Raw genomic sequence first — 26,457 nt, forward strand, 5'->3', positions numbered from 1 at the left:
AGAGAGAGAGGGAGAGAGAGAGAGAGAAGGAGGGATGGCGGGGGGTTGAGGGGTTCAGGGCTGGGGGGACCTGGAGGAAGGGGAGGAGAGGGAGGGGGAGGGAGGGGGGTGTGGTATATGTGTGTGGGGGGGGAGCGGTGAGCCAGCCCCAGCTAACGGTTGGGGCCAGCTTCTCCAAGGTGCGCATTCAGATTTGAAGGTGCCTCTCCCCTCTTCCCCTTCCCTTCCTCTCAGACAGAGACACCTGAGCCAGCAGGTCAACTCAGGTTACCTCAACAGGTAGAAGACCCTCCCCCCAGGCGGTTGAATGCCAGCAAGAGAGCAGGTCCCCTAACCCAAAAGATGGGCTCCCCAGGGCGTCCTTAAGCCTGGGACTCAGAAGGGGCAAGCATGTCAGCACAGCATATCCCCAAATACCTCAGGCATCCCAACCCTCCACGTCTCCTGCCCCTCCTCAGGGTGGGAAGCTGCCCCATCTTCCCCCATCCCCAAGATTCTCTTGCCCGCCTGCCGTGGGTAGAGGAGAGGGCTGGAGGTGGGGCGCACTCCACATACCCAGGCGGGGCTGCCCTGCAGCTTGGCTGGGGGCTCTGAGAGCCAAGCAGTTTATGGGGACAGAGGAGAGGGCAGCTGGCGGGTCCCTGGTTTCCGGCTGGGCTGATCCAGGATGTTTCTTCTCGGGAGACTATTTGTATCTGGGTTGGAGGGGACTGGAGCAGGCCTCTTACTTGTCCCCACATACTCAAGCCCTATAGGAAATGCCAGCTCAGCCTGGAGGGGCCCCCTGGCTTCACTGCACCCCCTACTTCCCCAGGCAGGCTGCCCAGGCCAGGATGTGGATGGGAACTGTCAACAGACCCTCTTTAAATATTTACCCACAGTTTCTCTAGGGGGTTCCTCCTCTATCCCCAAGACTAGGTAAATTCAAGGTAATTCTAATGGATAAAAGAACCTTAGTCCATCAGCACCCTTCTCTGGCCATAAGTGTGTACAGTTATGTGGGGCTGAACAGAGACAGAGAGAAAAGGGAGAAAGTGAGAGAGCTGTGAATACGTGTGCTGTGTGCATACGAATGAGGAAGAGGAATTAGAAGGATTTTTCCGGTCCTCCCCTTCCGCGGTGTGTGAGGTTGTTGTACACAGGGCAATAGTGGGGCACACTTGGGATACACACATCCTGGATGTGCCACCTCCCACCCTGAAACACGTCGAATGCACGCTCCCTCAACCATCATGTATGCCCGGAAGCATCCCTGTCACCTCACAGACACTGTGAACCCGGGCACACAGGGGACTGATACCTGACAAACACACGTGCCTCTTTAGCTGTTTGCATCATGAAAAAATTTTGCTACCTATTTTCTTTCCACATCCTGGGGTTTCAGGGTTGGATGAGGAAGGAGGCTGTTAGAAAACCAGATCGTTTTCTTCCTCAGCCAGAGCCCAGCTCTGGGGATGGATGAAGGAATGGTAGTGCAGGAAAGGATGGTGTAGAATAACACCCTCCACCCAGTCCCTCTATTATCTAAATAATTGCTGGGAAGATGGCCACTCTCAGCCAATTCCCAAAGAAGAGTCACTGGTGCCCCAGCAAAGGACACTTCCAGGATCCCTGAATATGGAGGAACCCACCTCCACCTGAATTAAGGACTGCCCAAACTCTGCAATGTCCAGAACTCTGGCCCTGGAGCAGCAGGAGGGGAGGATCAGAAGAGGACTGTGCCAGGGCTGCAGGCCTCCCTAGGGTCCAGGACAGTGGGGGGCATGACAGGGGTCTCCTCCACTACCAGAGCAAGCTCCAGCCTTGGTTTCAGCCCTGGCTTCTCTGAGCCTACTCTGCTCAGAGTACCAAGCTGAACGAGATGGGCTCTGGGTTCCCAGCATCTGGGTCATTGGGGACTGTCATAAATATTTTCCCTTCCCTGCCTGCAAAGAGGAGGCTCGGCAGGCCAGATCCGCTCTGGGGCCTGTGCCTTATCTTTTAGAGGGTGGGGGGATATCTCGACATTTTATGGTCCAGCGAAAACCCTGCCACAGAGCTATTCTTCCAGGCCTTTGTGTCTTGGAATGCGACTGTCCCGAGTGTGCCGCCACCACCGTCTGCTCTGAGAGCCCACCAGTCCTGAAACCCCTGGCTGGACTCGATTTCCCCTTTTGGGGGTCCCTCGCTTTTTCTTTCCTTCTTTCTTTCTTTTTCTTTTTCTTTTTTTTTTCATTTGATCGCCTTTTTTTCTTTTACACGTATCTGGTTGATTTCGCTCCCGGGGCTTGGAAATAAAGGAACTGCAAGCAGTCATCCTCGCTGGGGCGTCTCTGCCCCTCGCCCCGAGGCCTGCTCCGCCCTCCTAGGTACCACGGATTTATGTTCGTTTGTCCGGGTCATTCTGCCTTTTTGTGTTAATTACGCGCTGCCTGCTTGGTGCTTATCTCCTTCGCAAAGCGATTATTTTCGACGCCCGCCCTCCTGAGCCTCTCGAGCCTGCTGCCAGAGCGAGGGCCCATCTCCCGCCGCCACTCGCGATTTATTTACACCTCGCAGGTGAGAGGATTGATTTGCTCAGAGCCAGTGGGGCCGGGCTGGGGCCGGGGCGCGGGGCCTTCTCCCCGCTGCTCCTCCGGGCCCGGCCTCAAATGTCAGTGCCGCCAGGCCAGCCAGGGGCACCGCCGCCGCCTCTAACATTGAGCAACAGCGCCACCTCGCGTCCACTTGCTCCAATGCAGTCCGGCCGGGAAAAAGCCAACAGATAGAGCAAGCAGGTCCCAGCCTTGGCCCAAAGGTGGGAAGTGAGAGGAAGGAGTTTCCAAATGGGTGCGAGAGAGAGAGGGGTCCCTGGAAGGAAGTTCCCCCGGGGCCGCTGTCCTTTTGTTTTCCAAGCTCTCCAAATAAACCTTCTCAAAGGTTTCACACTATTTTCTTTTTCTCACCCTCCCTCCCCGCATTAAGAGACACTGTGCAAAGGACCTGCTGCGATCTCCCCCCTATTCAGGCGCATTTCTGGGCTCGGAACATCTCCGCTCACGCAGATGCACGCTCCGAGGCTCCCGCGACCTCCTGCCCGCGGCGCGCACCCTAAACTCCTCGCTCCTCTTACCCTGCCGCTGGTTCCGCACCGCCTATTCCGCCGCCGCCTGCAGGACTTTGGGGTGGGACGCTGACTTCTCCCGACTGTTTGCCCCCTGGTTTGTAGCCCACCCCTCTCCCTCTCTCCCTCTCTCTCTCTCTCATGCGCGCGCTCTCTCCACCTCTCCCTCCCAGCCAGTGAGGTCCTGTTCTCCGTGGGCCATAGACAAAACATTCCTATAATCCGATTTCAAAGGAAAGAGTGTCCACCTTATTTAAACCATAAAACAATTAAGCCCAGACGTCTAGCCAGCTCCGCGCTGCTGTTTTGTTCGGCCCCATTCAGAATCCAACGCAGGGAGACAAACAACGCCATAAAAGTGGCATTTCGGGGCTGCGGAAATGTACCTATCCGCTGCCTTCCCAAGTGGAACAACCTTTAGGGTTTTGTGATTCTGACAAAGGAGCAGAGGAGAGGTGGGAGGGGAAGATTAGGGCAGGAGGGCGTTTGCTAGCCCCTCTTTCCCCCCACCCCGCCAGCTTTCGTTTCTTTCTAGATGTGTGTTGTGTTATGGTTTTAATTCACAAATTGTAATAAATAAAAAAAATGGAATCCAATCCTGACCTGCAGGCTGGAGGCTGAGCTGGAACTGAACAGTGGGCTGGGCCGGGTGGGCCTGCTCTGGATCCCATGCTCTCGCCAGGGCCCTCGGAGCCCCGAGCCCTGCGGCCCTCCTTCCTGTCCGGAGTAAGGCCGCTCTCCCGCGGGCTGCAGGAAGCAGGCCGCGCTGACGGACGAGGGGAGGCGACAGGGCCTTGGAGCAGGGGCGGGGTGGAGGCCCGGAAACGCAGCGGAGCCTGGTCTGGGAGAAAAGCCTGAGTCCCCGCAGTCAGGACTGGCAGTCAGGACCCAGGGACACGGGTGCCCTGGCCTCTGCCCGGAGCGAAACTGAGGCCAGGGTCCCAGAACAGCGAAATGGCCAAAGAGGGGAGTGAGGATTGAGAAACGAGGATAAACTACAGGCAAAGCAGCATTCAAAAGGAGCAAGGAAACAACTGGTTCTGGAATTAAGGAGGAGGTCTCTTCAGTGGGAAAAGAGGAGAGGGTGCTTCAGCCACTGGGAAAACCAGTGTTTGCGACTTTTGATTGCCCCCCTCAAAATATCATCGAAACAAAATGTTTGTGCCTTCCCACCTTCCTCCAGTCCCCGAAATTGGAGTGTTGAATGGAAGGAGGGGGTAGGAGATTCAAATGATGGGGAAGGGGCTGGTCCCTCCAAGTGCCTCACCAATCCTGTAAGGCCATGCGATGGAGGAAGCTGCAGAAGGACTGGGATCCCCAATGATTTTCTTTTATGGTGGTATTCCCCAAGTACTCAGAACAACACCCTGCACCCTCGCCAGAATGGGCAGCCTGAGATATTAAAGCGCTATATTTCAAGTCGTCTGAGTTTAATAGTTTCCAGATTGGGGGATTTCCGAGAAAGGGGGCACCGGGGCCGAGGCATACCCAGCAGCTTGTGTCTGCTTCTGATTAGCAGATGAAAACTGCCGGCGCTGGGGAAGGCGCTCTGGGGTGCAGTGCCACTGACCAGCCCCAATGGGCTGTTGCACATATGGGCCTCTACTCTTATGCCTGGGGTCCCACCACCATCAGGGAACACCCCACTCCAGGCTAATCCCTGACCAGCTTCCTTAGGCCTTGGCCATGTCATCCCCCAGAAACGCTGCAGCCACTCAGCATAACCCTATTACCCCCAAATCAACATTCAAACTAACCACCAGAGAGAGAGAGAGAGAGAGAGAGACTGAGAAGGAAAGAGAACTAGGAGAGGGGGAGAGAGAGAGAGAGAGAGAGAAGCTGAGAATGCATTGAGAAGTTGAAACAAAATCTAATTCAGATTGTATTGGTTTTGCCATCTTTCTCCTTCCTCCTTCTCCCCCTTCCTTCCTTCCCTTTCTTTCTTCCCTCCCTACTTCCTCTCTCCCTCCTTCCTTCTCTCCCTCTCTCCCTCCCTCTCCCCCTTCTCTCTCTCTCCCTTCTTTTACTCTCAACGCAGTCCCCAGTGCCTCTTCGGCTCCCTGAGGCCTGCTCAGCCTTCTCCCTCACCGTTCACCGCTCACCGCACACCCTCCCTCCCTCCCAGCCATCCCTCGAAGCACCAATGCAGGCAGGCAAGTATCCAGCCCGGGCCCTCACCCAGCACCCAACTTTCATCTTCACCTATCTCTTCCCTCCGATCTCGTGTACTCATAAATTATTACAATTAATTACAGCCAGGGAAAACCATTCATGCCATGCCCCCACCCCCCACCCCCTGGACTCCATCGAGCTACCAGGAAACTCACAGGCAGCCGGTGGGGCAGGCACAAGCTGGGCCCGGGCCTCAGCAGCCTCCACTCCAGCCCTGGGGCCCTCACGCCCACCCCACCCTGCGTGGGGAGCAGCGGCAGGCACTTGCCCTTCCGAGGTAGAGGGAGCCCCTTCCCTGGCTCTGGCTTGCCCCAAAGGAACTGAACACTTGCCTCCTCCACGACAGCAGCCTGGGAGCCACAGGGAGGAGAAATAACGAGAACTGGATGCGGTTGGGTTTCTGGTTTTTTAAGTGACTTCGATATATTAACACAGAGCTGTTCTAACCATAACAAACAGAAGCACGTTACAGGACGGACGCTGGGGATGAGGAGAAACACCGCTATGTACAAGCCCGAGGCGCCGGCCTGCGCGCCCGACCCAGCCTGCGGCACGGTCCGGGCCCTCGCCCCTCGGCTCCTGGGCTGGGAATTGTTATTGTGTGGGTGTGGGTGTCTTTTTTTGTACAAAATCTGCACGCAGAGCACCCCAGGCCTGGGGAGGGATGGCCCGGACCAAATACGATACAGAAACAAAATAGAAATATAGCGATTCAAGTACTGGCTTCTCTGAAGAAAGGAGGGAAAAAATCACATTTGTGTGTGTTATTTATTTCAGTTGCGCTGGGAGAAGAGAAAGCGGATTCTCTCCCCGCCTCCTGCTCCTCGCTGGGTAGAACTAATTCTAAAACACCAATTTCTCAACACTGAACCCTCCCAAATCGCCAGAGTTTTCCTTTTCCCCTTCCTTTTTTTTTCTTTTAAGCTGATTGGCTTTTCTCTATCTTGCTCTTTCCTTTTCTTTTCGTGCTCTCTCCCGCCTGGGTTGGGGTATTTTTGTGGGGCTTTTTGTTTTTCCCTTGGCTGTGCCGAGGCAGCAGGCTGGGGCAGGGTTTAGGATTGCTCCTTGTCGGTTTTCTCTTTATTCATCTTTTTCATCTTCATCCTCCGGTTCTGAAACCAGATTTTGACCTGCCGCTCGGTGAGGTTGAGAACCCGGGCCACCTCGTACCGACGGTCCCTGGTTAAATACATATTGAAGAGAAACTCCTTCTCCAGTTCCAGCGTCTGGTACTTGGTGTAGGGGCAGCGCTTCTTCCTCGTGGAGCGGGCGTGAATCCAGTTGGCCACGGGGTTGCCTGGAGGGCCAAACACAGGCAGGGGTCAGTGGAGCCCCTTTCTAGCCCAGGAGCCCTGCCACCCTACCTCCAGACTTAGCCAGGCTCCCCAAATGCAATAATTGAACCTGAATTTGGACACGTTTTGCTTTGGGAATTTTCTCCCTGACTCCTTTTGCATTCTGCCCCCTCCCCACTGTCCCCCTCTTCAATTTCTAGCACCTAAAACTATAGGAAATCAAAGCTATCAAAGCCCCTCCAGTCTGGTCCTCAGCTTCAAGAGTAGTAATTCGAGAATATGCTCATAAAAAGTCCAAATTCCCAACCGTTTCATAGGCCCATAAACGCTTCTCTCTCTTGTTTTTTATTTTTATAGCGAGGTCTCTCTCCTCCCCACTTCCCTCCTCCCCTGCCCCCTCCCATCCTCCCAGCCCACGACCAAGTCCTGAAATTTCAGCAGTTCTGTTTCCTGACCCTGAGAGTCCCTAAGCCCCTCACTACCCTCTTCAGCGCCCGGCTCCGCTCTCAGAGTTCAACCCTGCTGAAGCGAATTCTCAGAGTGATGCTAGAATGGGGAAAGCCTTTCTCCTCTCCCCAGAGACCTACTGGCCTTGGAACAGGCTCCCCCATATCTTAGCTTCCCTGTTAGGCTTCCAGTGCCCTCCTCCTGCCAACCCCAGGACAGGCTCTGCAGGAGCCAAGCCTCCAATTTCAGGTTTATGGGAGTAGCTGAGGGCAAGGAGGGAAGCCTTCAGAGGGGTATAATTAGGCCCTGGCCCCTTATGGGGCTGGAGGAAAGGATTTCCTGCAGCCGCTTCCTGGGACTCCCCCAGACACTTCCTCACACCCAGGGGCTGCACCCCCTCCCCTGCTGTTTCCCCTTCTTTCCCCTTTCTCTGGCCCCGCCGCTCCCCCCCGCCCCCCCCCCCACCTACCCCTGCCCTTCTTTGCAATACTCAGAAGGCTCCAGTCTCCTTGATGGGAGAGAGTGTGTGTGTGTGTGTGTATAATTCTCTAATCTGGGGAGATGCTCCCCCCCCCATCCCTCATCCCTGAGCCCGGTTCTCAACCCTCTTTCCTGCAGACCCTCAGAAGAGGGCTCTCAAGTTTAAGGAGACTGGGACCCCACTTCTCTTCCCCAACTCTGGAAGTCCTGATTTCTCCAAGTTCCCAGGCTGTGAAATCCCCCAGACCCCTCACCCAGTGCTCCTGGGGGGAGAAGAAGTCCATGCACCTTCTGGTTAATGAATCCCTGGCGGGGTAAGAACCCCCATGCTGGCTGGGAGGTAGGGGTGATTTTTCTCCCTGGGGTATTTCCTCTCTGTCCCCAGTGTCCTCCTCATCTCTCCCCCAATCCCACCTCAAACCATAAAATGAACCTCGCCCCCCACCCCATCCCCTGGCCCTGTCTGCATTTCTTGGAAAGTAGAGACTGAGCCAAAAAGCCTGGGCTGGGGGTGGGGTGGGGGGGTCTCTCGTCAAAGCCAGCTCCAGGGAGAGGAGCCCCCCTCAGCCCTCTCCCAACCTGGCTCCCTGGGCTCCCTTCTCAGACCTTCCTGCCCCTGAAAGCTCCCCAAGGTAATTCGCTTTTATTGAGTCCTCGCCCCCTCGCCCTCGCCCCTCTCCCGCGCTCCCTGCGCTGCTCCGAGGGGCTGTAATCTGGCTCCCCCCGCCCGGCCTCCCCTCCCCTCCCGCGCCGGTTGTAAAGGAAAATTGCTCCCAACTTACTGGGGTCCAGGTCGGCCTTCTCCTCTTTGTGCTTGCTGCCGGCGAGCGCGTCCGCCTCGGGCGAGGGCAGTGTCTGCGGGGCGCGGTCGCGCAGCTCCCCGGGCGAGCCGTACATGTAGTCCGGGTAGCTGCGGCCGTCGCCCGGGCCGCAGTCGGCGCGGCGCCCGGGGTAGGCGTCCGGCTTGAGGGCGTAGTGACGGCCCCCGGCCGGGAAGCTGGGGAAGGAGACGGCGCCGGACAGCGGCTCGAGCCAAGTCCGCATGTAGCGCGTGTCGGCGCCGAGGTGGGGCTGGGGGCCGTACGGGTGGTATACCACGGACGACTGCGAGGGCACGGGCGCCCACGACGTGCTGAACACTGCCGGCTTGGGCGCGAAGCTACAGGACGGAAAATCGCTACAGTCCGGCACCAAACCGCTGGGTCTGGCGGCGGCGGGGTGAGCCCCCGTGGCCGGAAACCTGGACGCTAGGAGGTCTTCATTGTCGTGAGAGATGAGCGAGTCCACGTAATAGTTACTGATGGGCCCCGTCGCCGACATCGTAACAGGGTTTTACATACATAAGATTATTGTATGAACTGTATATGTACTTTTTATCTGCTCACAGAACAATCAAGGCAGGTAATTATTTTTCCAGCCTTTTCCCCGCAGCTCATTGGTTCCCCGGCCCCCACGTGATCGTATTTACCCAAAAATACGGCGCGGATCAATGCGCAGGGGCTTTTTTTCCTTGCTTTTTTTTTTTTTTTCCCTTCTCCCACCCCCTTCTCTCTGCTGATCCCCGCGACCTATGTTTTCCTGGGGGTCCGGAACTCTGGACCCCAGGCACCGGCCACCCCCTCAGGAGAACTCGTATCTCATCAGAGCACCCCCTTGCCCATGTCCACCCATAAGCAGATGGCCTCTCGCACCCCCCCCACCCTGGAGGATTTTTTAATGGGGTGAAAATGCCAGTCCCCGAAGCCAGGGTTCCCGGACCCCCAGGGTCGAGCTGGGCGCGGGAGCCCCGCAGGGGCGGAGAGGCCGGCCGAGGTAGGTGGAGGAACTATTTCTTGACGTAATCCGTCTCTGTCGGCCCCGACGCTCCCGCAGTCTGCGCGAGCCGAGATCAGCGATTGTCAGTTCGGAACGTGGCTTTTAAAAATGCGTTTTTAAATAGTGTGTATGTATGTATTTCTTTCAGGAGCAGCAGCAGCGAGGGAGGGAGGGTGTGGGAGGGGACTGGGGAAGCTGGGGTGGAGGGAGGGAAGGAGGGAAAGGGGAGCGTCCTTCTGCCACTGGCCAACTCAGCCCCCCAAATCTGGGGTAGGGCAGGTTGGGGAAGGTGGTCTGCGTGTGGGAGGGAGAGGACCTCAGGACCTCATACACCTTTATCATCAGAAGTCCTCTCTTTGCTTTGGCACAGATATGCAAGCTCCTTTATTTTAAATTTATTGTCTATATCTATTTATCTTTCTTTGCCAGCTTGAAGAAGTGGAGGAGAGATCAGCACAAGTTAAGTGGGGCATCCCCATCCTGTCTTCCTGCTCACCCTCCTTTGCCCCCAACTCCATCTCTGCGACACCCTGCCCCCCCCCAAAAGAAGTCACTCCAGGGCTCTGTCTGCAGAGAGCCAGGGTGAGAGCGGGCAAGGCGAGAGAGAGCGACCTCGGTCGTGGGCAAGTAGCTTGTTTTTACGTCCTTCAATAAAATTTTTATGAGGATCATTTGATTGTTCATAAATGTGTCTTTCATTAAATAAAATTGTAGGCTGTTTTTGGAACGGGAAAAAAAGCAACGGAGGGATGGGAGAAAGCAGGAAGGATGGGAGAAAGCAATTTCTTTGGGGTCGGACGCAGGAATTCTGGAGGGGGCAGTGTGATTGTAGGGAAGATCAGACAACTTCGATTCCTCCCCCCAATAAGTTTGTTGCTACCCTCCTCCTTGAATTTGGGGTTTGTCGCCCAGCCCTCTGCTTTCCATCAGACTGCCCCATGGTGGTTTAGTAAAGGTGGGCTTTTGGCAAGCAGGAAATTCTCAGTGTGGGTGCAAGAGAGGGGGGCAGGGAGGTTGGCTGGGGGGTAGGGAGAAGAGCAGGTGACATCCCCCAGAGACACGATGCACCCTAGGGAAGACAGAGTGAGTTTAAAGGAGGGGTGCAATTTCAGGGTCAGAAGAGGAGAGTCCCAGTTTGTGCTATGGGAAATAGGCAGGAGCTGAGGCTGAGACACAGGTTCTGAGGCAGCAGGGAAGGACAAGGATTCCCAGACAGGAGACGCCTGCCCTTCTTTCCCACTCCTGTCCCCAGGAGGGGACCAAACGCTGGGGGCCGGGGTGGAGGATGGTTTTCTCCTGCATCTCTGTCGACCTTTCTCCTCTGGGGTGGAGGAGGGCTAGAGAGAGGTGTCCCAGAGAGTGTAGCATGTGTGTTATGGGGGGGGGAGGAAAGTTGGGGGGGAGGGTAGATCTGCAGCTCGCAGCACTGACCCCAGCTTTCCAAGTCCCCTCCCCAGTCCCTGCTCCTCCCCCTCTCCGGTTCTTTCCTTTTCGGTCTAGCGGGGCTGGGATTTCGACCCACGGGGGGTGTGTGAGAAGTGCCTGGCTGGGGATAGACAACCCGGGGCCTCAGCCTCCTCGCCCTCAGCTCTGATTGTCTTCCCCTCCCCCGGACTGGACTGGTGTGGGAAATCCAAATTACAGCAAGAAACAGAATATCTCTTTGGCCTTGATGGAGTCGGGTTAGCTGTCAATCAAAAATTCTCCCTCACTAGTTCAAGGAAAAGACGGGAGGGAACCGAGGCTTTCTCCAAATCCCCAGCACCGTCCGCACCTCCCCCAGCCCTGGCGGCTGGGGACCCTGCCCGGCTCTTGGGCGGCTGCTGGCAGCACTGAGCAGAGACGTGTAGCCTTCAGCGGGCCCGGGGCCAGGCAGAGACCTAGAGGACATCAGGGGACAGAGCCTGAGAGAGACTGAGCCTGAAACGTAACAACTGAAACACGGCGCCAGGCCCAAGGAGAGGAAGGAAGGAGGGAAAGAGAGAAGAAAACGGAGGATTGAGATAAAAAAAAAAAAAAAAGGAGAGGGGAGAATTAAAGGAAAGAGGGGGGGCAAGATGAAAAGAGAAGGGAGAGCAGGGAGACGAAGGCGTGCAGAGAGCGAGAGGGAGGAAGGGCGGCGATAGGCAGGCAGGACGGGGCAGGGCGCGAGCTGGGAGCAGCCGTGGCATTGTGCAGTCCGCTGGCTTGCCGGGCCTTTGCCGCGGGACCGGCTCCGGGCGCGGCGGCCACTTCTGTCCGGACACAAAGGAGGAAGAGGCCTCCTCTCCTGCCCCTCCCGGGCGACCTGCTGGGGTGGGTACACTAGGCCTCTGGAGGATGTAGAACCCCATCTCAGCCCAGGCAGCCACCCAGGCGTCTGGGGGCTGAGCCACGCTCTAGTCTAGGAGCAAAGAAGACATGATGAAGGAGAAGGTCTCACGCCCCGCTCCTCCTTTTGCGTCTTTGCCAGTCGACCGGGCCCATCTGCCCCAACCTCAGTTTTCCTAGAAGAAAGGCGCCCCTAAAGACCCTTTCCTATGGGTCTCTACTATTTGGGAGAGCCCCTCAGGCATAGTGGCTATAAACAGATGCCCCTTTCTGTCCTACGCCCCTTGGCCACTACCTTTTTTTCAACTCTTGAGCTGCCTGCCCACCCTGCTTGCCCACCCAGCAGAGGCAGCCGCAGCGGGGCAGCCCGGATCACCCGGCCCAGGCTCCCTGCTGCCATCAAATTCCCCGTGAAACTGAGGGGAGATTGTCGCCTTTGCTTGAGAGCGCGAACTCAGACCCTCCCCACTCAGGCCCAGACACAGCTGTGGATCAGGAAGCAGGCCTCGCCCACAGCCCCCTCCCCACCAATGCGCCGGTTTGCCTAGGCCTTGCCGAGAGCAGCAGTCCCGAGGAGGGGGGCTGGAAGAGGCTGGGCGTCCCTGAGTTCCCCAGGCCGAGGTCCCTCGGGTTCCACAACTGCATGTGGGCTGTACCCCTCGTCTCTGCATTTGGAGGTGGGATGGCAGGTCAGGGCTCTGAAGCAGAACTTCAGGCTAGCCCCAAACCCCGGCCTGTGGATGTGGGGGCATCAATAAGGAGGGGCTTGTCTTTCCAGGCTCACCTACTCCTGCTGCATCTCCTGCCAGATTCCCAGACTCCCTGTCACCCCTCAGCACGCCCTTCAATTTTCCTCAGCACCGATGGGGCAAACCCGAGGGACTGGAGGACACAGGGAGTCCCTGTTGGCAGGGCGGGGGGCGGATACCCCAGCTTTAGCTTGCAGCTCTGCATTCACTCTGGTTCTTAGAGCTTGCCTCCGACCCCAGAAGAATTCACTAGGCACAGGAGAGCCCCCTAAGGGGGAGGGGCACCCTTACTCCATCACCTCAGACCTGCACAGCTGCGACCACAACCAAGCTAGCACCATCATGCGAAGGACAGACAGACAGAGAGACAGACAGGTTAGAGTCATCCCCTCCCCTTGCCCTGCGCCTCCCTCTTAGTGATTTAAATTCCCTCCGGTTCAATCCACACCGTCAAGTTCGGATTAAATTTAAAACAGGCTTTTCCCGGTCCCCAGCCGCCGCAGGCAGGGAGCCCCACTCCCCGGGCTCGTCAGCACCCGCCCGCGCGGAGGAGGCCGTGCTCCATTTGCTTTCATTTTCCTTCTCCCCCTGAAATGGGCTCATTTCACCTCTCGGCTGCCCTCTCCCCCTCCCCGCCCCCTCCTCGGTTCCCCTCTACTTTCCCCCCTTCTCGCTCCTGATCCCTCTTTGTTGGGAAAAACACACCCACACACAACTCCTCCTAGCTAAGGCCTGCGCTGGAAGCAGAAACTGAATTCTCCTGGCCCGCCGCGAGGAGACCGCGTCCTGCCCCCACCCCAGGTGGGTATCCGGGATCCCTACACGCCAGGAGTCAGGGCCCTAAGCCCAGCAGGAGTGAAACCCCTAGGGCCTGTGAACGTGGCCCTCTCAACGCCACGGCCTGCATTCCCGCCGGCCCCCCGCCCTCCCGCCCCGCAGCAAACGGGGCTATTTCCGGCTCCCCCAACCCGGTCTGGTTTCCCAGCCTGGGGAGTGGCTGAGGGAGGAGCGGCCCCAGAACTGGGGGTGCTCTCTGCCTGAAGCCCCCATGGCTCGGGGCGCCTTGTTACCTGATCTTTGTGTGATGTGTGTGTGTCGCAAGGAAATTTGCAGTGACTTTGGAGCCCAGACTGAGGAAGCCGAGGTGGCGAAAGGAGAGACAATACGGGCCCGAAGTACAATTAAGGGGCCAGAGCCGCTAGTCTCTCCCCCGCCCTCCCTGCCAGACTAGGAGCTGTCTGGCCTCAAACCTCAGGGCAACCCGCGAACCTGGAGCCAGAAACTCAGTCCATGGCGGAGGGAACCAGAGGATCCGGCAACCAGAAAGCTGGAGGAAAGCTCCCTTCCAACTTGGGGGCGCAGCAGCCAGCCCCGCTGAGTTGCAGAGAATCCAATGAATGAAAGTGCACATTCCGACGAAATTTCCCGATTTTTTTCAGCCTTTGGAAGGAGAGCCTAGGGTTTGGGACGTCTCAGACAGACAGACAGACAGGCAAACCGCGTCTCCGGAAGCAGACAGACTCACAACATGAGTGTGAGCCTAAAATCAAATACAGGTTCAACATTCCCGAGGCCTCTCTGCCAGGCCGGGCGGGCGCCGATCTCCCTACCTTCTCTCCCCTCCAGGGCGCTGGGCAGAGACCCGGAAGACTCGGTCCCTCTGGCTTGGTCCAATCCCGCCTCGGGAAGCGCCTTCGTTACCTGCTCCTCGGCTCCCCACGGCCACAGATGCAGGGCAGCCGCCTCCCGCCGGGGGAGGGAAGCCCCGGCCACCGCAGCCGCCGCTGCCCGCCCTCCTTCCCTCCCTCCCTCCCTCTTTCTCGCCCTCCCTCCCTCTCTCCCTCCCTCGCGCGCTGCCGCTCGCGGGGCCCTCCCGCGGGCAACCTGTTCTGGACCAAATCCAGGTATCTCCGAAAGAGAGAGAGAAAGAAAGGACCTCTTATGTGGGAAAGAAAGAAAGAAAGACCCTTAACCGCGTTTATTTTCCATGCTCTGACCACTGGCCGGCCTCTGTGCAGACGCCCAGGACCCGGCCCTGCAGCGGCAGAGGTGTGCGGGGCCTGCTGCCTCGCCCACGCGGACCGCCGCGCCCCGCGCACTGCGCGCTCCACACTCGGGGCCGCCGCCCCCCGGCAGCCCAAACACCACACAGACCTCAAGGTCCTTCCTACAGACTCAACATCCGGTTGCCCGCCTCGCGGCTGGCCTCCGCCCCGGAGCCCGCTCTGCTCCGTCTGCGGCCAAAGTCCACACACAATCCACCTTGTCCGAGCCCTCGCGCCGGGTCGGACACCCCTCCTAGCCAAGGCGCCCGCCGGGCCACCCTCGGGCCGCGACCCTGCCCCGGACTGCAAACCCCCTCCCCTGCACGGGACCCACACAAAGCCCAGTGCCCACCCGCAGCCCCCAGTCCCCCGCCGCGGCTGCCCTTCACCTGTTCCCGAGAAAGGCTGTATCTCCGAGCCGAGGCAAGGCCGTGGGCCCGGGCGGAGGGTGCCGGGGAGCCGGGGAGCCGAGGTGCCGGGGAGGCCACAGAGGATCGGCCGGGCTAAGCCGGAGCCCCAGCAGCCCGCGAGTTATCTCAGAGACCAAGGCTCTCCTTGGCGAGCTCTTGCCTTTTCCTCCGTCTCCCGCAAGTCTTAAACACTCACACGCCGGGAGTTCAGCTCTATAAATCCTGCTCCTCTTTCCCATATCATAATTAAAAAAAACCAGTAGGGGAGGTTTTAACTTTTATTGCGATTTCTGGAGTTGGGCTGCGGAGCATATATTAAGTTTACGCTTATGCGCTCTCGGCGGGGAGGGTCCTTTAAGAAATAAAAATCCATCTTAATATCCGCAGACGAGAGAGATAATTTTTTCCCTCCTCTTCACGCTGTTTCTTCTGAAGACTCCCTTCCAGCGAAGCGAATAAATAATCACCATCGCTTTAGCCATAATCTATGGTCCCAGGGCCCCGGGGTGGACTCTGGCCACCAGACTGCCCCTCACCTTGGCCCGATGAGAACTCACCCCATTCCCCAGGATCTGGGAAGGGGGACACCCCAGACTCATGGCTCTGTGGCCACCCCCCCAGAAGCCCACCGACATTGAAACGGAAATGGGGGCAGAGAGAGACCCGAAGCTCAAAAGTCGTTCATTGGTGAATTTCGGCCCATCAGGGACACTCTCTCCAAGCCAGGCACTCCTGAACACCCCGCCCCTGCCTGGGACTCCCTTCACTCCAACTGGCCCTGTGATTCTGACAGCTTGAACACTCAGAGACTGCTAGGGGCTCCCAAACCAGGGGAGCCCCTGCCTGCCTCGCACCAGCTGGCCTTCCTCTCTGAAAACCTCCCTATTTCCCCGGGAGCCATAGAGAGATTTGAGCATTTCCCTTCAAGGGAAGAGATTATTTTCTCCCACAAAGGGCTGGGGGAGAGACAGAAAGACAGACTAACAAACTCAGCTAGGGAGAAGAAAGGCTCTATTCCCATTTTCTCCTCTAGCCTCCTTGGGGTCAAAAGAAATCTCTTTGTATAAGAGAGAGAGAAAAAAATACACAAAGTATGCTTGTAAAAATATACTGGGAATTTGAGAGAGTCTGGAGAAGACAGAGATAGAGCAACAGAGACCCACACTCATATACAAGGTTAGATACATCCCCCCAGCAGACCACTGTGAAAATATATAACTCTGTGTATATATTTTGTAACAGGGACATCATTTTGTTCCCCTGTCTCAAAGTTTATAATGTTTTAATAATCATAATAATTCCAAAGTAAGAGAACCAGGAGCCTGTCCTTCTTCTTTTGGCTTTCTCTTTCCCAGTCTCTCTGAGAACAGGGGTGTATCTCCCCATTCTCCCTGACCCCCTCCCATTTTTCTCCGCAGGCAGAGAAGCCTCTTCTCTCTAGCAACCAGGGCCAGAATTGAGGAACCAGGTGGGGAAAGGAGGGGGGAAGAAGCTTTGCGAAGTTTCACATTGCTCAGATTCTCCTTTACTCCATTATCCTCCCCTCCTCCCCCTGGCATCAGCCAACAACCTTCCCAACAAAATATGGTAATGGTGGGCGCTGGCAGCCTCCGTTCACCCAGACATTTCCACACAGCGCAAAGACAAGCAGCTGCCTGATAGCCAGAGACACAACAGGCCAAGGCGTATGGGCCACAGACAGCTACACAGAGACTAGAGCCAGGTTCCTGCCCTGATGTTTCCCAGTAGGGTGTGTGTGTGGGGGGGGGGGGGGGTTCTACTTGGACTTGATGGCTTTCCTCTAACCTACTAATACCCTAAATATGCCCTTCTCATGGGGATGGAGCTATAGAAAGGGAAGGGGAGGTGGCTGAGCTGGTGCTCTGAGTTCCCCAACTCTTGGAAACCCCTCCCCCCCACAAGGCACTCCACTTGTCTAAGGGGAAGCTCCAGCCCCAGCCAACTGGAGGCAGGTTTTTGTCTTTGGAGGTTGGCAGGTGAGAAAAGCTAGCCCTTCCAGAGACTCCCTTCTCTTTCTGTGCTCCTCTCTCCTGATCCTGCCCCACCCTGCTGCCCAACTGAGCTGGCCCACTAGGCCACCTCTTACTCAAATTCCTCAATTTCCTTGGAATTGGCTAGACTTTCTTTGTCTGTCTCCATCAGCTGGGCCCAGGAAACAATAGCTGCAGGAAAAACTCCTCTCCCTCAGTCACAGGGATTGGGACAGGCTGAGGAGTGGACAGTATAAAGCGGGGCTCCCCAAACTTGTCCTGCGGCCCCAGTCACAGCTTGCCCTCCTCAGTCTATACCCATTTTGCCCTATCTGGGAGGGGGCTGTGGGGCAGTCCCACTAGGGAGGGAAGGAGCGGGGTAGGTGGGTTGGGGCCCTCGACGAAAACCGACTGATGTAACTCAGGCAGTTTCTTGTTGCCGAGTTCAAAACTCAATCCCAACAACATGAAACTACCTAAGCCACAGATCAGCTGAGCGAGCAGGGCGGGAGATTCGGCTTTGCATCTATCGGGAGGAGAAGGGAAGGGGGTTGGGGAAGGAAGAAATTCAGCCCCGTCCCCCTTTCCGCCCCCACAACCTCCCTAAGGACTAGAGAGTCGACTTTGGGTGGCTGGGTGGGTAGGGGGTCTGACTGCCTCAACAGCCTCTGGTCTAAGCAAATTGCTCAGGGGAGCTCTGGTGAAATGGGACCTCCAGCTGCCAAACCCCCGCCCCGCCCCCAGCACCACAGTGGAGTTATTCCCCTGCCTCTGGCCCTGGGGGAAGCTGGAGTGTCCTTCCACTCTTGAGCTGGGTCCCCTGTCTTGTCCATCTGGCTCTCCTGTGCTCTCCTCCTGGATTCCCTCTGATCCTCTCCCTCTCTCAGCTCTGCTTTGCTTCCCTGCCTCTACGGGTGGCCGAACCAAGGCGCCTGTGCTTCAGAGCCTCTTCCAATCAGGCCACTTGCCTGGCAAAGCCCCGCGGCCAGGGAGCGTGGGGACCGAGAGCCTGAATAAGGCTCAGATCCAAACCAGCAGAAAGCAGGAAACATAAGCCTCAAGCTCTAGCCCTCTCAAGCCCACCCTCCCTCTTCTTCCCCCAACAGACGACCAGACTGAGCGACATCTAGATCCATGCGTCGACCTCAAGGCGACCCTAAGTGCCCGCGCAGAGAAAGAAGCCAAAAACCACCAATTTACCCCTTTAACCGCCGAACCCCACGGCAGCGGGTCGGGGAGGGGAGGAGAAGGAGCTCCCGGCCACTGCCCTCCGCTGCGAGCGGCCACAAGGCAAGCCTGGGCTCTCAGCAGGCTCGGACACCCGAAACACCTTCCTCCCTGTTGTGCCCGCTGCCCGCCGGGCACCTGGGGATGCCGCTGGTCCCCACTCCGCCGCCAAGAGAAGAACAAGAAACCGCTTCTCTTACCTTGTCGCCGCCTCCTCCTCCTGCCTCCGCCCGGGCTTCTGCTGCTGCTGTCGAGGTGGGGGGGGTGGCTGAGCTCCTCGTCCCCCTCCGGCGGTTAAGTTTATTCCTCTCTTTGGATAGGTGGGGGGCTCTTGGGGTTCCCCCAGCCGCGGTGGGGTGCGCCTGGCCCAGCACCCCAGGCAATCAGATCCGTCTGCTCCTCAAGATTGCAGTTTGCTCTCTGCCTCTTTCCCTCCTCCAGTCACCTTTAAATGCATCTTTTACTGCAGCACCACATTATATTTGCAGATCATAAAATCCACCTCTCGCGCGCACCAAGACCGTCCTGACATTACTGTTTTATGACCTTGACTTATTGTGGTCACCTGGATAATATTTAAATCAACGTTATGGTCTCTCACTTACATTAAACCTGCCAAGAGACATTCTAGAAAGGCTCTAGGAGATGAGTCGAACACAAAACACACACATCCACACACTCAGTCTCTTTTGGGGTGGGGGTGTTGCTAAAAAACACTTAAAAACAAAAAACCACCCATTTGAACATTACGATTCTGGAAATTTATTAGGATTTTCTTTTCCATTAAGGAAGCTACATGCAAAAGATACAACATACAGAATATCTTTAAATAACACAACTCCCAGACAGGGACAGGGCGATATTTAAAGGGGGAGGGGCAGTCTGTCTTTGCTTCACTATGTTCTATTTTTAATTTTTAAAATTTTTTGTATTCCTCTGGATGGAATTTCTGAGGTGTCAGTGGCGGGGGGAATGTGTGGGGTGTTGGGAGGATGGGAGAAAAGCAGAAAGCAGTACAAATACGAGACTTCAAGCAGATTCTCAGAGCAACTGGGAGGTAAAGACACGGAGAGGGTTTGGTGGAGGCGCTGGGCGCTAGGACAAACACACAAACACTAGCTGAACTTTCCAAAACGTCTATTATCCTAAGGAGGAAATGCAGCAAGGAAGGAGCGATTCTGACTGTGCTCTGCGAGATTACAGACCTTCTCCGGTTGATTTTTTTCCTCTTTTTCCCCCTATGATCGGGTGGATTCGACCTTAACTTTGCATGGAGGACAGGATGGTGTGTGTGAGTGCGTGGGTGAGTGAGGGGTTGACACACACACCAGCCACACTCCCACCCTCATCTATGCGGGAACACCACACCCCACACCCCGGCACCCCATTTCTCATGCTTGAGGTGGATGCATCTTCGCAGCACAAACCATAGGTCCCTTGGAAGGAGAGTCTGAGGTCTTTGCCTTTTTTTGCAGGCGCGTTGCATTTATACTCAGGGAGGAAAAAAAAAAATATACCACCAGGCACAAAGGGAGGAGGGGCGGGGAAAGGAAGGAGTGTGGAGAGAGGGGAGGGGGAGGGGAGGCCGCGCGCTCAGGTGAAATTAAAATTGGAGGTCAGTTCCCGGATCCGATTCTCTCGGTTCATTTTCTTGAGTTTCATTCTGCGATTTTGAAACCAGATTTTGACTTGTCTGTCTGTAAGGTTAATGGTCTTGCTAATCTCCAGGCGGCGCTCTCGCGTCAAATACATATTGAACAGAAATTCTTTCTCCAATTCCAGCGTCTGGTGTTTAGTATAGGGGCACCTCTTCTTCCTTCCGCTCTTTGCTGTCAGCCAATTTCCTGTGGTGTTTTCTGCCTTTATCTCCTCTGTTAAAAATAACATTATTTACATAAGTATCCCTCGAAGAGGCAAACCCTCACAGCATGCTGCAGCCTTGGCCGGCCTGCTGTGAGGGCGGCTCAGGGAGCACAGGGGAGCTGTTCTCACCCCACAGGCCTGGCTGGTGGGGTCCTCTTGGGCTCAGGGCTCTTAGAATTTCTTTGGGGTCTAGACTTACATGGGGAAAGACAGAAAGCTCTTGCCTCCAAAGCATTTATTAATTAAATGACCCAAATCCACCTTGACCTAGCAGATTCTGAGTACTCCCACTCTCCCTCAGCTTCCTGACCCTGGCGGGCGCTCTCAACCTCACCAGGCCCTCCCTCCTCTCTGCTCCATTCCAGTTCTGGAAAAATCCAACTAGAAGGAAAAGCGCTTCCCAGGCCCCAGACGGGGTTGCAGAGTGCACCCTGCTGCCTAGAGCAATTCCCAGAGAGCTTTGACCCCTTTCAACTCAGTGGAGGGACAGAGGGACGTCGCCTTAGTCCCTATGGCCACAGGCCATTGTAGTTGTCCCTGTACCAGACCCCCAGCCCTTGTTCCCACCTGAAGTGCCACAGAGCAACTCTGCCCCTTTCAATCTCCCGTTGCCAGTTCTTCCTCTCCTGGCCATTTCCCCCAGGTGTGAGTGGCTGAAGCCGGGTTGCTTGTGAAGGCAGCGGAGGTCAGGGGCAACAGCTCTGGGGCATGCTGAGGGGTCCTCAGACAACTGCCCTAGCCATAGGACCTAAGGTCAAGGGAGAGAGATATCCTGAGGAAATGCAGCCTCCTGGAAATCTCCATCTAGTCTCTATAGATATGAATGCCTGTATGTACATGTATATTCCTGTAGAGATACACACTCCTACACAAATGTACACACACACATATGTACACATGTGTCTATTGATAGAAGGAGATGCTATGGATTTAGTGTGTATTTCCCATTATCTTATTGACAGCTTCTTTCCCTGGTACACATTCTTGCTGAAATGGACCAGCCTTGCTCCTCAAGCAGCAGGAGAACCCTTGGCCATCCTTTCTACGAAAAAAAAAAACCAGAGTCCAGAGACCCAAGAAGGGCACCCTGCAAAGGTGGCTGCTGGTGGCTCTATACTCTATCTCCCCCCTTTGCCAAAATGAACTGCCAGATTCCTGGATCTCATCTTGTTGGGGAGTGAGGCAGGGGCCCTAGGGGAACCAAGAGGCACCAGGAAAAAAAAAAAAAAAAAGGCAAAGTTGAGGCTGTAGTTTAAGACATCTGAATGTTCTTACTTCTGCTCCTGCCTCTGCACCTGCAGCCTCTTGCCAAATTGTTTAAAGGTTCTCATTTTCTCATTGGGGTTGTTGGGTTTTGGGGGAAGGGAGAAATTACAAATTGGGAAGTCTGGCCAAAAGCCCTCTTGCCTCTGGCCTGGTGGAGACACCATATGGGGGGGAGTGGAGGCAAGAAGGGCACAGGCAAAGTGCAGACTGAGAGGGATTAGTTGGGGTGGAAGGGCTTAGGTTGTTGTGGGGAGGGCAGGGGAGAAAAGGGAGCCTACCGGAATGGGGGCAGTTTGAGTTGGGAGGTAGGCTTGTTAACCTTGACTTTGCTTTTGGTGGGGCTAGGACGCAGCTTTTCCTACCCTAAAATTCTTTCCCAACAAAGCTCAGGGTCTGCGGAGAGGGCACAAAACTAAAGCTTTCCTGCTGCACATGTGTCACAGGGAAGCTTCGTGGGTGTGGGTAGCTCACTCTCTCTCTCAGCCTCATGAACACACCCGTGCTCATCTTCTGGCTGGGCTCTCTATGGGCTGATTTGCCAAGGCCACCTTTGCAAAGGAGACCCAAGAGAGCAAGGCTCTGCCCTTGCCCGCCAAAACAGTGCGTGTGTGTGTGTGTGTGTGTGTGTGTGAGCGGGCATGCGTGAGTGTGCGCGAAGCATGCGAGAGGCGTGTGTGTGAGTGTGACACAGGTCGCCGCCAGGCACGCGTGTGCGCCGCATCCATATACAAAGCGCCACAAGATCCAGGCCACCCCCAGTCTGCTCAGCTCTCAGGATCTCATCTGCCTCTACATCCAATGAGCCCCACTTATATACAGCCTCCAGTAGTCAGTGCCATGGGAAACAGGTTTATTCCTCTCCTCCCAGTTGGGCCTTTCTTGATGCTTTTTGCTCCAACTTTTCAGGGGAAGTCGGTCCCCTCAGGCTCCCTCCACTGCTCCCGTTTCCTCCACATTCTTTCTCCAGGCGTCAGAGAAAGGTCCTGGAGGCCCCCAGTTCCTGCCACAGAAATGAATCTTGAACCCTGAGCTTGAACTCTGGCTAGGCTTTCTCTTTCCAGGCAAAATCACAATGAAATCCAACTAAAGCAACACTCCCTTTCAGGAGAAAACCGCTTGCCACGCACACAGAAATTTCCCAACCACTCATTTGTAAGCTGCTTTTGGAAAAGAACGAAAAAATATTTTTTTAATTTAACTAGAAAAAGAAAAAGAAGAAGAAATTTAACAGGGGAGACAAGAAACTTACAACATTCCAAATGCCCTGTTCCAACGCCGTCCCCAAGCCAGGCGTCTGGGGGAGGGAGGGACGTGGCGGTCAGCCCATCACCTCCACCTCTTTCCGCCCCAGCCCCCGCTGCCCGAGGCCCCCCGGCCGAGCCCAAACCGCAGGAGCCCATACCACACACGCAAATCAGACCCACAACAACAAATCGCGCTTCGAAGGAAACAATTTTCTACTGGGAAAACGCAGTAAAGAGAAATCCCCCTTCTCCCAAGCCTTCCCTAGTCCCTGGCCCAAGATCGCCATTTTAAGCTTTTTGCAAGCTTCTGACCTGAACGAGGGACACCAGCCCCCCAAGTCACCACCATAGAGCAAGCAAACCAAAGCCAGCAAGCGCCCGGGAGCCGTCATCAGCCCTGGGCAGCAGCAGGCGCCCGCAGGCTGCCGCGGTGCGCACCACTCCCGGGTCTCGGCGCCCACGGCCGCTGCCGGCCCGGCCCCTCCACTCTGCCGCTTACCTTCCTTAGCCAAATGACGCGCCACCAGCCTGGCGCTCAGCAGACACGAGTCGCAAGCAGGGATCGCATTCCCTGGACTGTCCAGGGCCTCCTCGGCCCAACCCTCCCCTCTGCCCCCGCCCCGGCCACGCAGACCAAGTGTCCGAGCGTCCCAGCCGGGCCGCCGCGGCCCAGGCAGCCTTACCTTTCGCTTCGTTATCCGAGGTGTCTGGGCTGGAGTCCGCGGTTTTGGCCCGCTCCTTTTCTCTCTCCAAGGGGCTGCCTTTTGGGCCCGCCAGGCTCTGCTCGGTCTTGATCTCACTGGGGCTAGGGGTCTGGCTGTCGGACTTGGGGGTCTCAGGGAAACTCACTTTGCCCCCGAGCTGGGGCGACTCCAGATGTTCGGCGCGCGGGTTGAGACCGGCCCGCTGCTCAAAAGGGGCTTCGAAGTCGTTGGCCCCGGCACAGTGGGGCGGCTTGTCCAGCGCTGAGTAGCTCGGGCTGGCGCGGTAGTAGCTGGGCACGGGCACCTCGTGCTCCCCGAGGCAGGACTCCTGCAGGGGGTGGGAGTAGAGAGCTGCCTCGGGGCCACTTTTCGCCCGCTTCTCTGCGCTGTACATGCAGCAGACATTCTCCTCCTTGACACTAGGTGGGTAGGAGCAGGAGGACAGCGGCCTGCCAACAGGTTGTTCCAGGCGGTAGGTGGCTTTGGGGTCGCCCCAGGAGTCCAGCTGCGAGAGGTAGGACGGGTAGGTGTTGAGGGCGAGGTTGGGACTGCTGCCCTCGTCCCTCTTGGAGAGCGAGGGCGCGAGCCCGCAGCCCCTCATCACCCCGCAGTTGAAGTCACTCCCAGATTGCATATACATGCCTGCGCTCCGGCTATAGCGCTCTCCTCCGCCCGGCGCAGCCAAGGGCTCAGCGTACGAGTTCGGAGTTACATTGCGAGGGCATGTCATTTTCAGAGAGAGGGGTTTTTAAGGAGCAATACTACAGCGGAGGAGCTGACATCTTTTTTTTTTCCCCCATCCGGGAGGGGGGGCGGTTGGAGGGGCGGGAGGGAAAAGAAGGGGAGGGGGGGGAAATATCAGCTCCATAATTATCCGCGCATTCGGTCCTCACCATGTGACGGCTAGACCAATGGGATTTGAAAATGGCCTTGATGATTCAGACGGCCGTGACGTCAGCGGGGTCAAGTTGTCGGCAGGCGGAGCGCGCAGCGTGGAGTAACAGCGCCACCTAGCAGCCGCCTCGGGGTAGGGGCGCCGGAACCCTTCCCCGCGAACAAAGGAAGCGCCCCCCGGGCGGCAGGGGCAGGAGAGGGGTGGAGGAGGGTGGGGGGGTTCTAGGGAGAATGGGGTTTGTTTATCCGGGAACCAGCCTGTAACTGTTGGGGAGAGTGGGGCGGAGAGGGGGACATGCCGGAGAGAGGGAGAGAGCAAGGCAACTCGGGGCTCAAAACAGTCAAATTCAAATTAAAAGGTCAAGACACGATTCAGGTACTTCTTCCCTTCTCTTTTACCTCTTCTTTTCCTCTCCTTGGCCCTCGCCCTCGCTTCTTCCTTGGGATGGGTGTGGGGTGAGGTTCGGAGGGTGGGGAGGGCTCCAGTGGGCAGAGAAAGGGAGGAAAAAGTTAAGGAATCCCAAACAGAACTAAACTTTCTGCTCTCCTGCGTCCGGGTTCGCCGGGCTTGGCCTGGGAGCTCAGTTCGGGGACCTCCCTTCATGGAAGCTGGTTGAGTTACAAGTTCCCTGTGGGGGGTGAGGGGGGAATCTCCAGGGTCTGGAATGGACGAGGGAGGGGGTCACCATCACTTCAGGGCTGCTCCAGGAGGTTAAAGGAGGTTTCCAGGGGATCTAGGGGTCGAGGAAGGAGGAAGCCAGAGACCAGAGGCGCCGGCTCCCCGACCCAGGAATGCAGTCTGGGCCTGGCAGTGGGCGGCTCCTGGGTCACCATCTCAGGGGCTTGGAAGGCTTTGGCCTTGGAGTCGGTTCGGCTTTTTTGCTCCAGGCCTTGGCGGCCCTTGCTTTCCAATTGACCTTGCCCCCACTAAAACAGGGAATATTCCCAGAGAGGAAGAGGGAACCTGCAGGGCCTCGGCTGGTTTGTGGGAGTCACGTATCACACGGGAAACTAGGACACCAGATGTGACAAAATCCGACCCGGAGCAGTGTCCTTTACAGAGCGAATGAGCGGGGGAGCATTTGTGAATGGAGAAGAGGAACAAGCGTGTTTGTGTGGTTTTTTTTTTTTTTTAATAAAGAAAAACGAGAAATAAGGGACAAGGTATGTTTTAAATAGTTCTTTCCGTTTCTCCATCGCCTTTCTCCCAAAGCGAACTAAACTCTCCACCCCTTCCTCAGGAAACGGAATCTGGAAAATAACTTGTCTTTCCGGTCGCCCCGCATTTTCCCATGGACGAAGCCTCGGGTTTCGATTTTCCAAAGGGCTGGAGCCTGGCCAGAAAAGGACCGGTGCTCCGGGCACCCTGGCGTGGAGGAGTGCGGAGGCTGGATTGCTTCTAGAGAGGCCCAAGCCCGCGGCTGCTAGAAAAGGATTTCGGAAGGAAATCCACGGAACTCCCTCATCCAGGGGGCAAGAGATGAGGCACGGGGGTCCGTGGACCCTGGGAACACTGGCAGAAAATGTGTAATGTGTGACTCGCTTGCAGGGCCAGCCAGGGGAGATTAGAAATGGTTTTGTGTTTTCATTTGCAGGGGTCGCCGTGGGCTCGGCACAGGGGTTGGCCGGGGCAAGGTTAGGCTCTTTAGGCCCCAGACAAGACTTGGGACAGCCCGGGCAGCCGTCAATCCAGGGAGCCATTTGTCCCACCTCCCACCCCGCGGGAAACGGCAGAGACTTTATGGCCACTCTGTTTGTATTATCTGCATAAGTCTTTCCCCACCAGTTTGATCGAAACTGTTCGCTTTTACGAGGACCCAACGAAAATTCCCCGTCATATTTATCAGCCGGGGATAAAAATTTAGTATGGGAACTGATATTTCCTCATTTATGGGGCGATGAAATTAAAGACCAAAGCAATTGAGAATTATATGGCTTTGGGGGGTTCCCTCCCCCCTCTTTCACATCTCCTTTATTTTCCCGCCTGGTGTTCCTGTCCGTGGAGTTTGGCATCCCAGTCCCCTGCCCTTGCCCCCTGTTTGGGGGTCTGCTGGGCCCTCCCTTCCACACCCAGGTACCGCTTGGTCAACCCTAGCTTTTCCTGACTTTTCTCTCGGTGTTAGCAGCTGGGGGCCGGGACAGGGCTCCTGGAGCCTCTGCCGGGCCAGGCTGGGATCTGGCTGGGGGGGTGGAAGATTACCAAGAGTCTCCTCACAGGGGAAGGATCTGAGCCTAGCCTGGGAGGGGGCGAGGGCTGTGGCGGAGGGTGAAAAAGACAAACTCCAGATTACCTCTCAAAAAACAGCAAGCCCCAAGACTTAAGCTGGGGAACCAACAGGAGAGGAGCAGAGTCCCTCCGCCTCAGGACTTGTCTCTCCTTACCAGCCCGACCCCCATCCCAAACTCACTCCTTTACCTCAGTTCTGGGAGGGGTTGGAGCAGCTTCAGAATTCTTGCCATTAT

At 56.5% G+C, this 26,457-nt stretch overlaps 2 protein-coding genes across 2 annotated transcripts; both read right to left on the minus strand.

Annotated features, from left to right (window-relative positions):
- Positions 1-6,306: 6,306 nt before the first annotated feature.
- HOXC9 (homeobox C9) lies at positions 6,307-8,796 on the minus strand. The gene is made up of 2 exons (XM_032420988.1): positions 8,259-8,796; positions 6,307-6,551 (listed from the first exon to the last, which is right to left on the minus strand). The coding sequence occupies exons 1-2, from the start codon at positions 8,794-8,796 to the stop codon at positions 6,307-6,309; spliced, it is 783 nt and encodes a 260-aa protein (XP_032276879.1).
- A 10,133-nt stretch (positions 8,797-18,929) lies between these two features.
- On the minus strand, positions 18,930-23,927 carry HOXC10 (homeobox C10). The gene is made up of 2 exons (XM_032420960.1): positions 23,080-23,927; positions 18,930-19,894 (listed from the first exon to the last, which is right to left on the minus strand). The coding sequence occupies exons 1-2, from the start codon at positions 23,828-23,830 to the stop codon at positions 19,617-19,619; spliced, it is 1,029 nt and encodes a 342-aa protein (XP_032276851.1). The 5' UTR covers positions 23,831-23,927; the 3' UTR covers positions 18,930-19,616.
- Between the last annotated feature and the right edge of the window lie 2,530 nt (positions 23,928-26,457).

The sequence above is a fragment of the Phoca vitulina genome, unplaced genomic scaffold, assembly GCF_004348235.1.
Source record: "Phoca vitulina isolate PV1807 unplaced genomic scaffold, GSC_HSeal_1.0 scaffold23, whole genome shotgun sequence".
NCBI lineage: Eukaryota > Metazoa > Chordata > Mammalia > Carnivora > Phocidae > Phoca > Phoca vitulina.

Coding starts and splice junctions, on each gene's coding strand:
- HOXC10 (XM_032420960.1), bottom strand. CDS start 23,830: ATGACATGCCCTCGCAATGTAACTCCGAACTCGTACGCTGAGCCCTTG. Junction 19,895..23,079: donor CTCGGATAACGAAGCGAAAG/GTAAGGCTGCCT, acceptor TATTTTTAACAG/AGGAGATAAAGGCAGAAAAC.
- HOXC9 (XM_032420988.1), bottom strand. CDS start 8,796: ATGTCGGCGACGGGGCCCATCAGTAACTATTACGTGGACTCGCTCATC. Junction 6,552..8,258: donor GAAGGCCGACCTGGACCCCA/GTAAGTTGGGAG, acceptor TTGGCCCTCCAG/GCAACCCCGTGGCCAACTGG.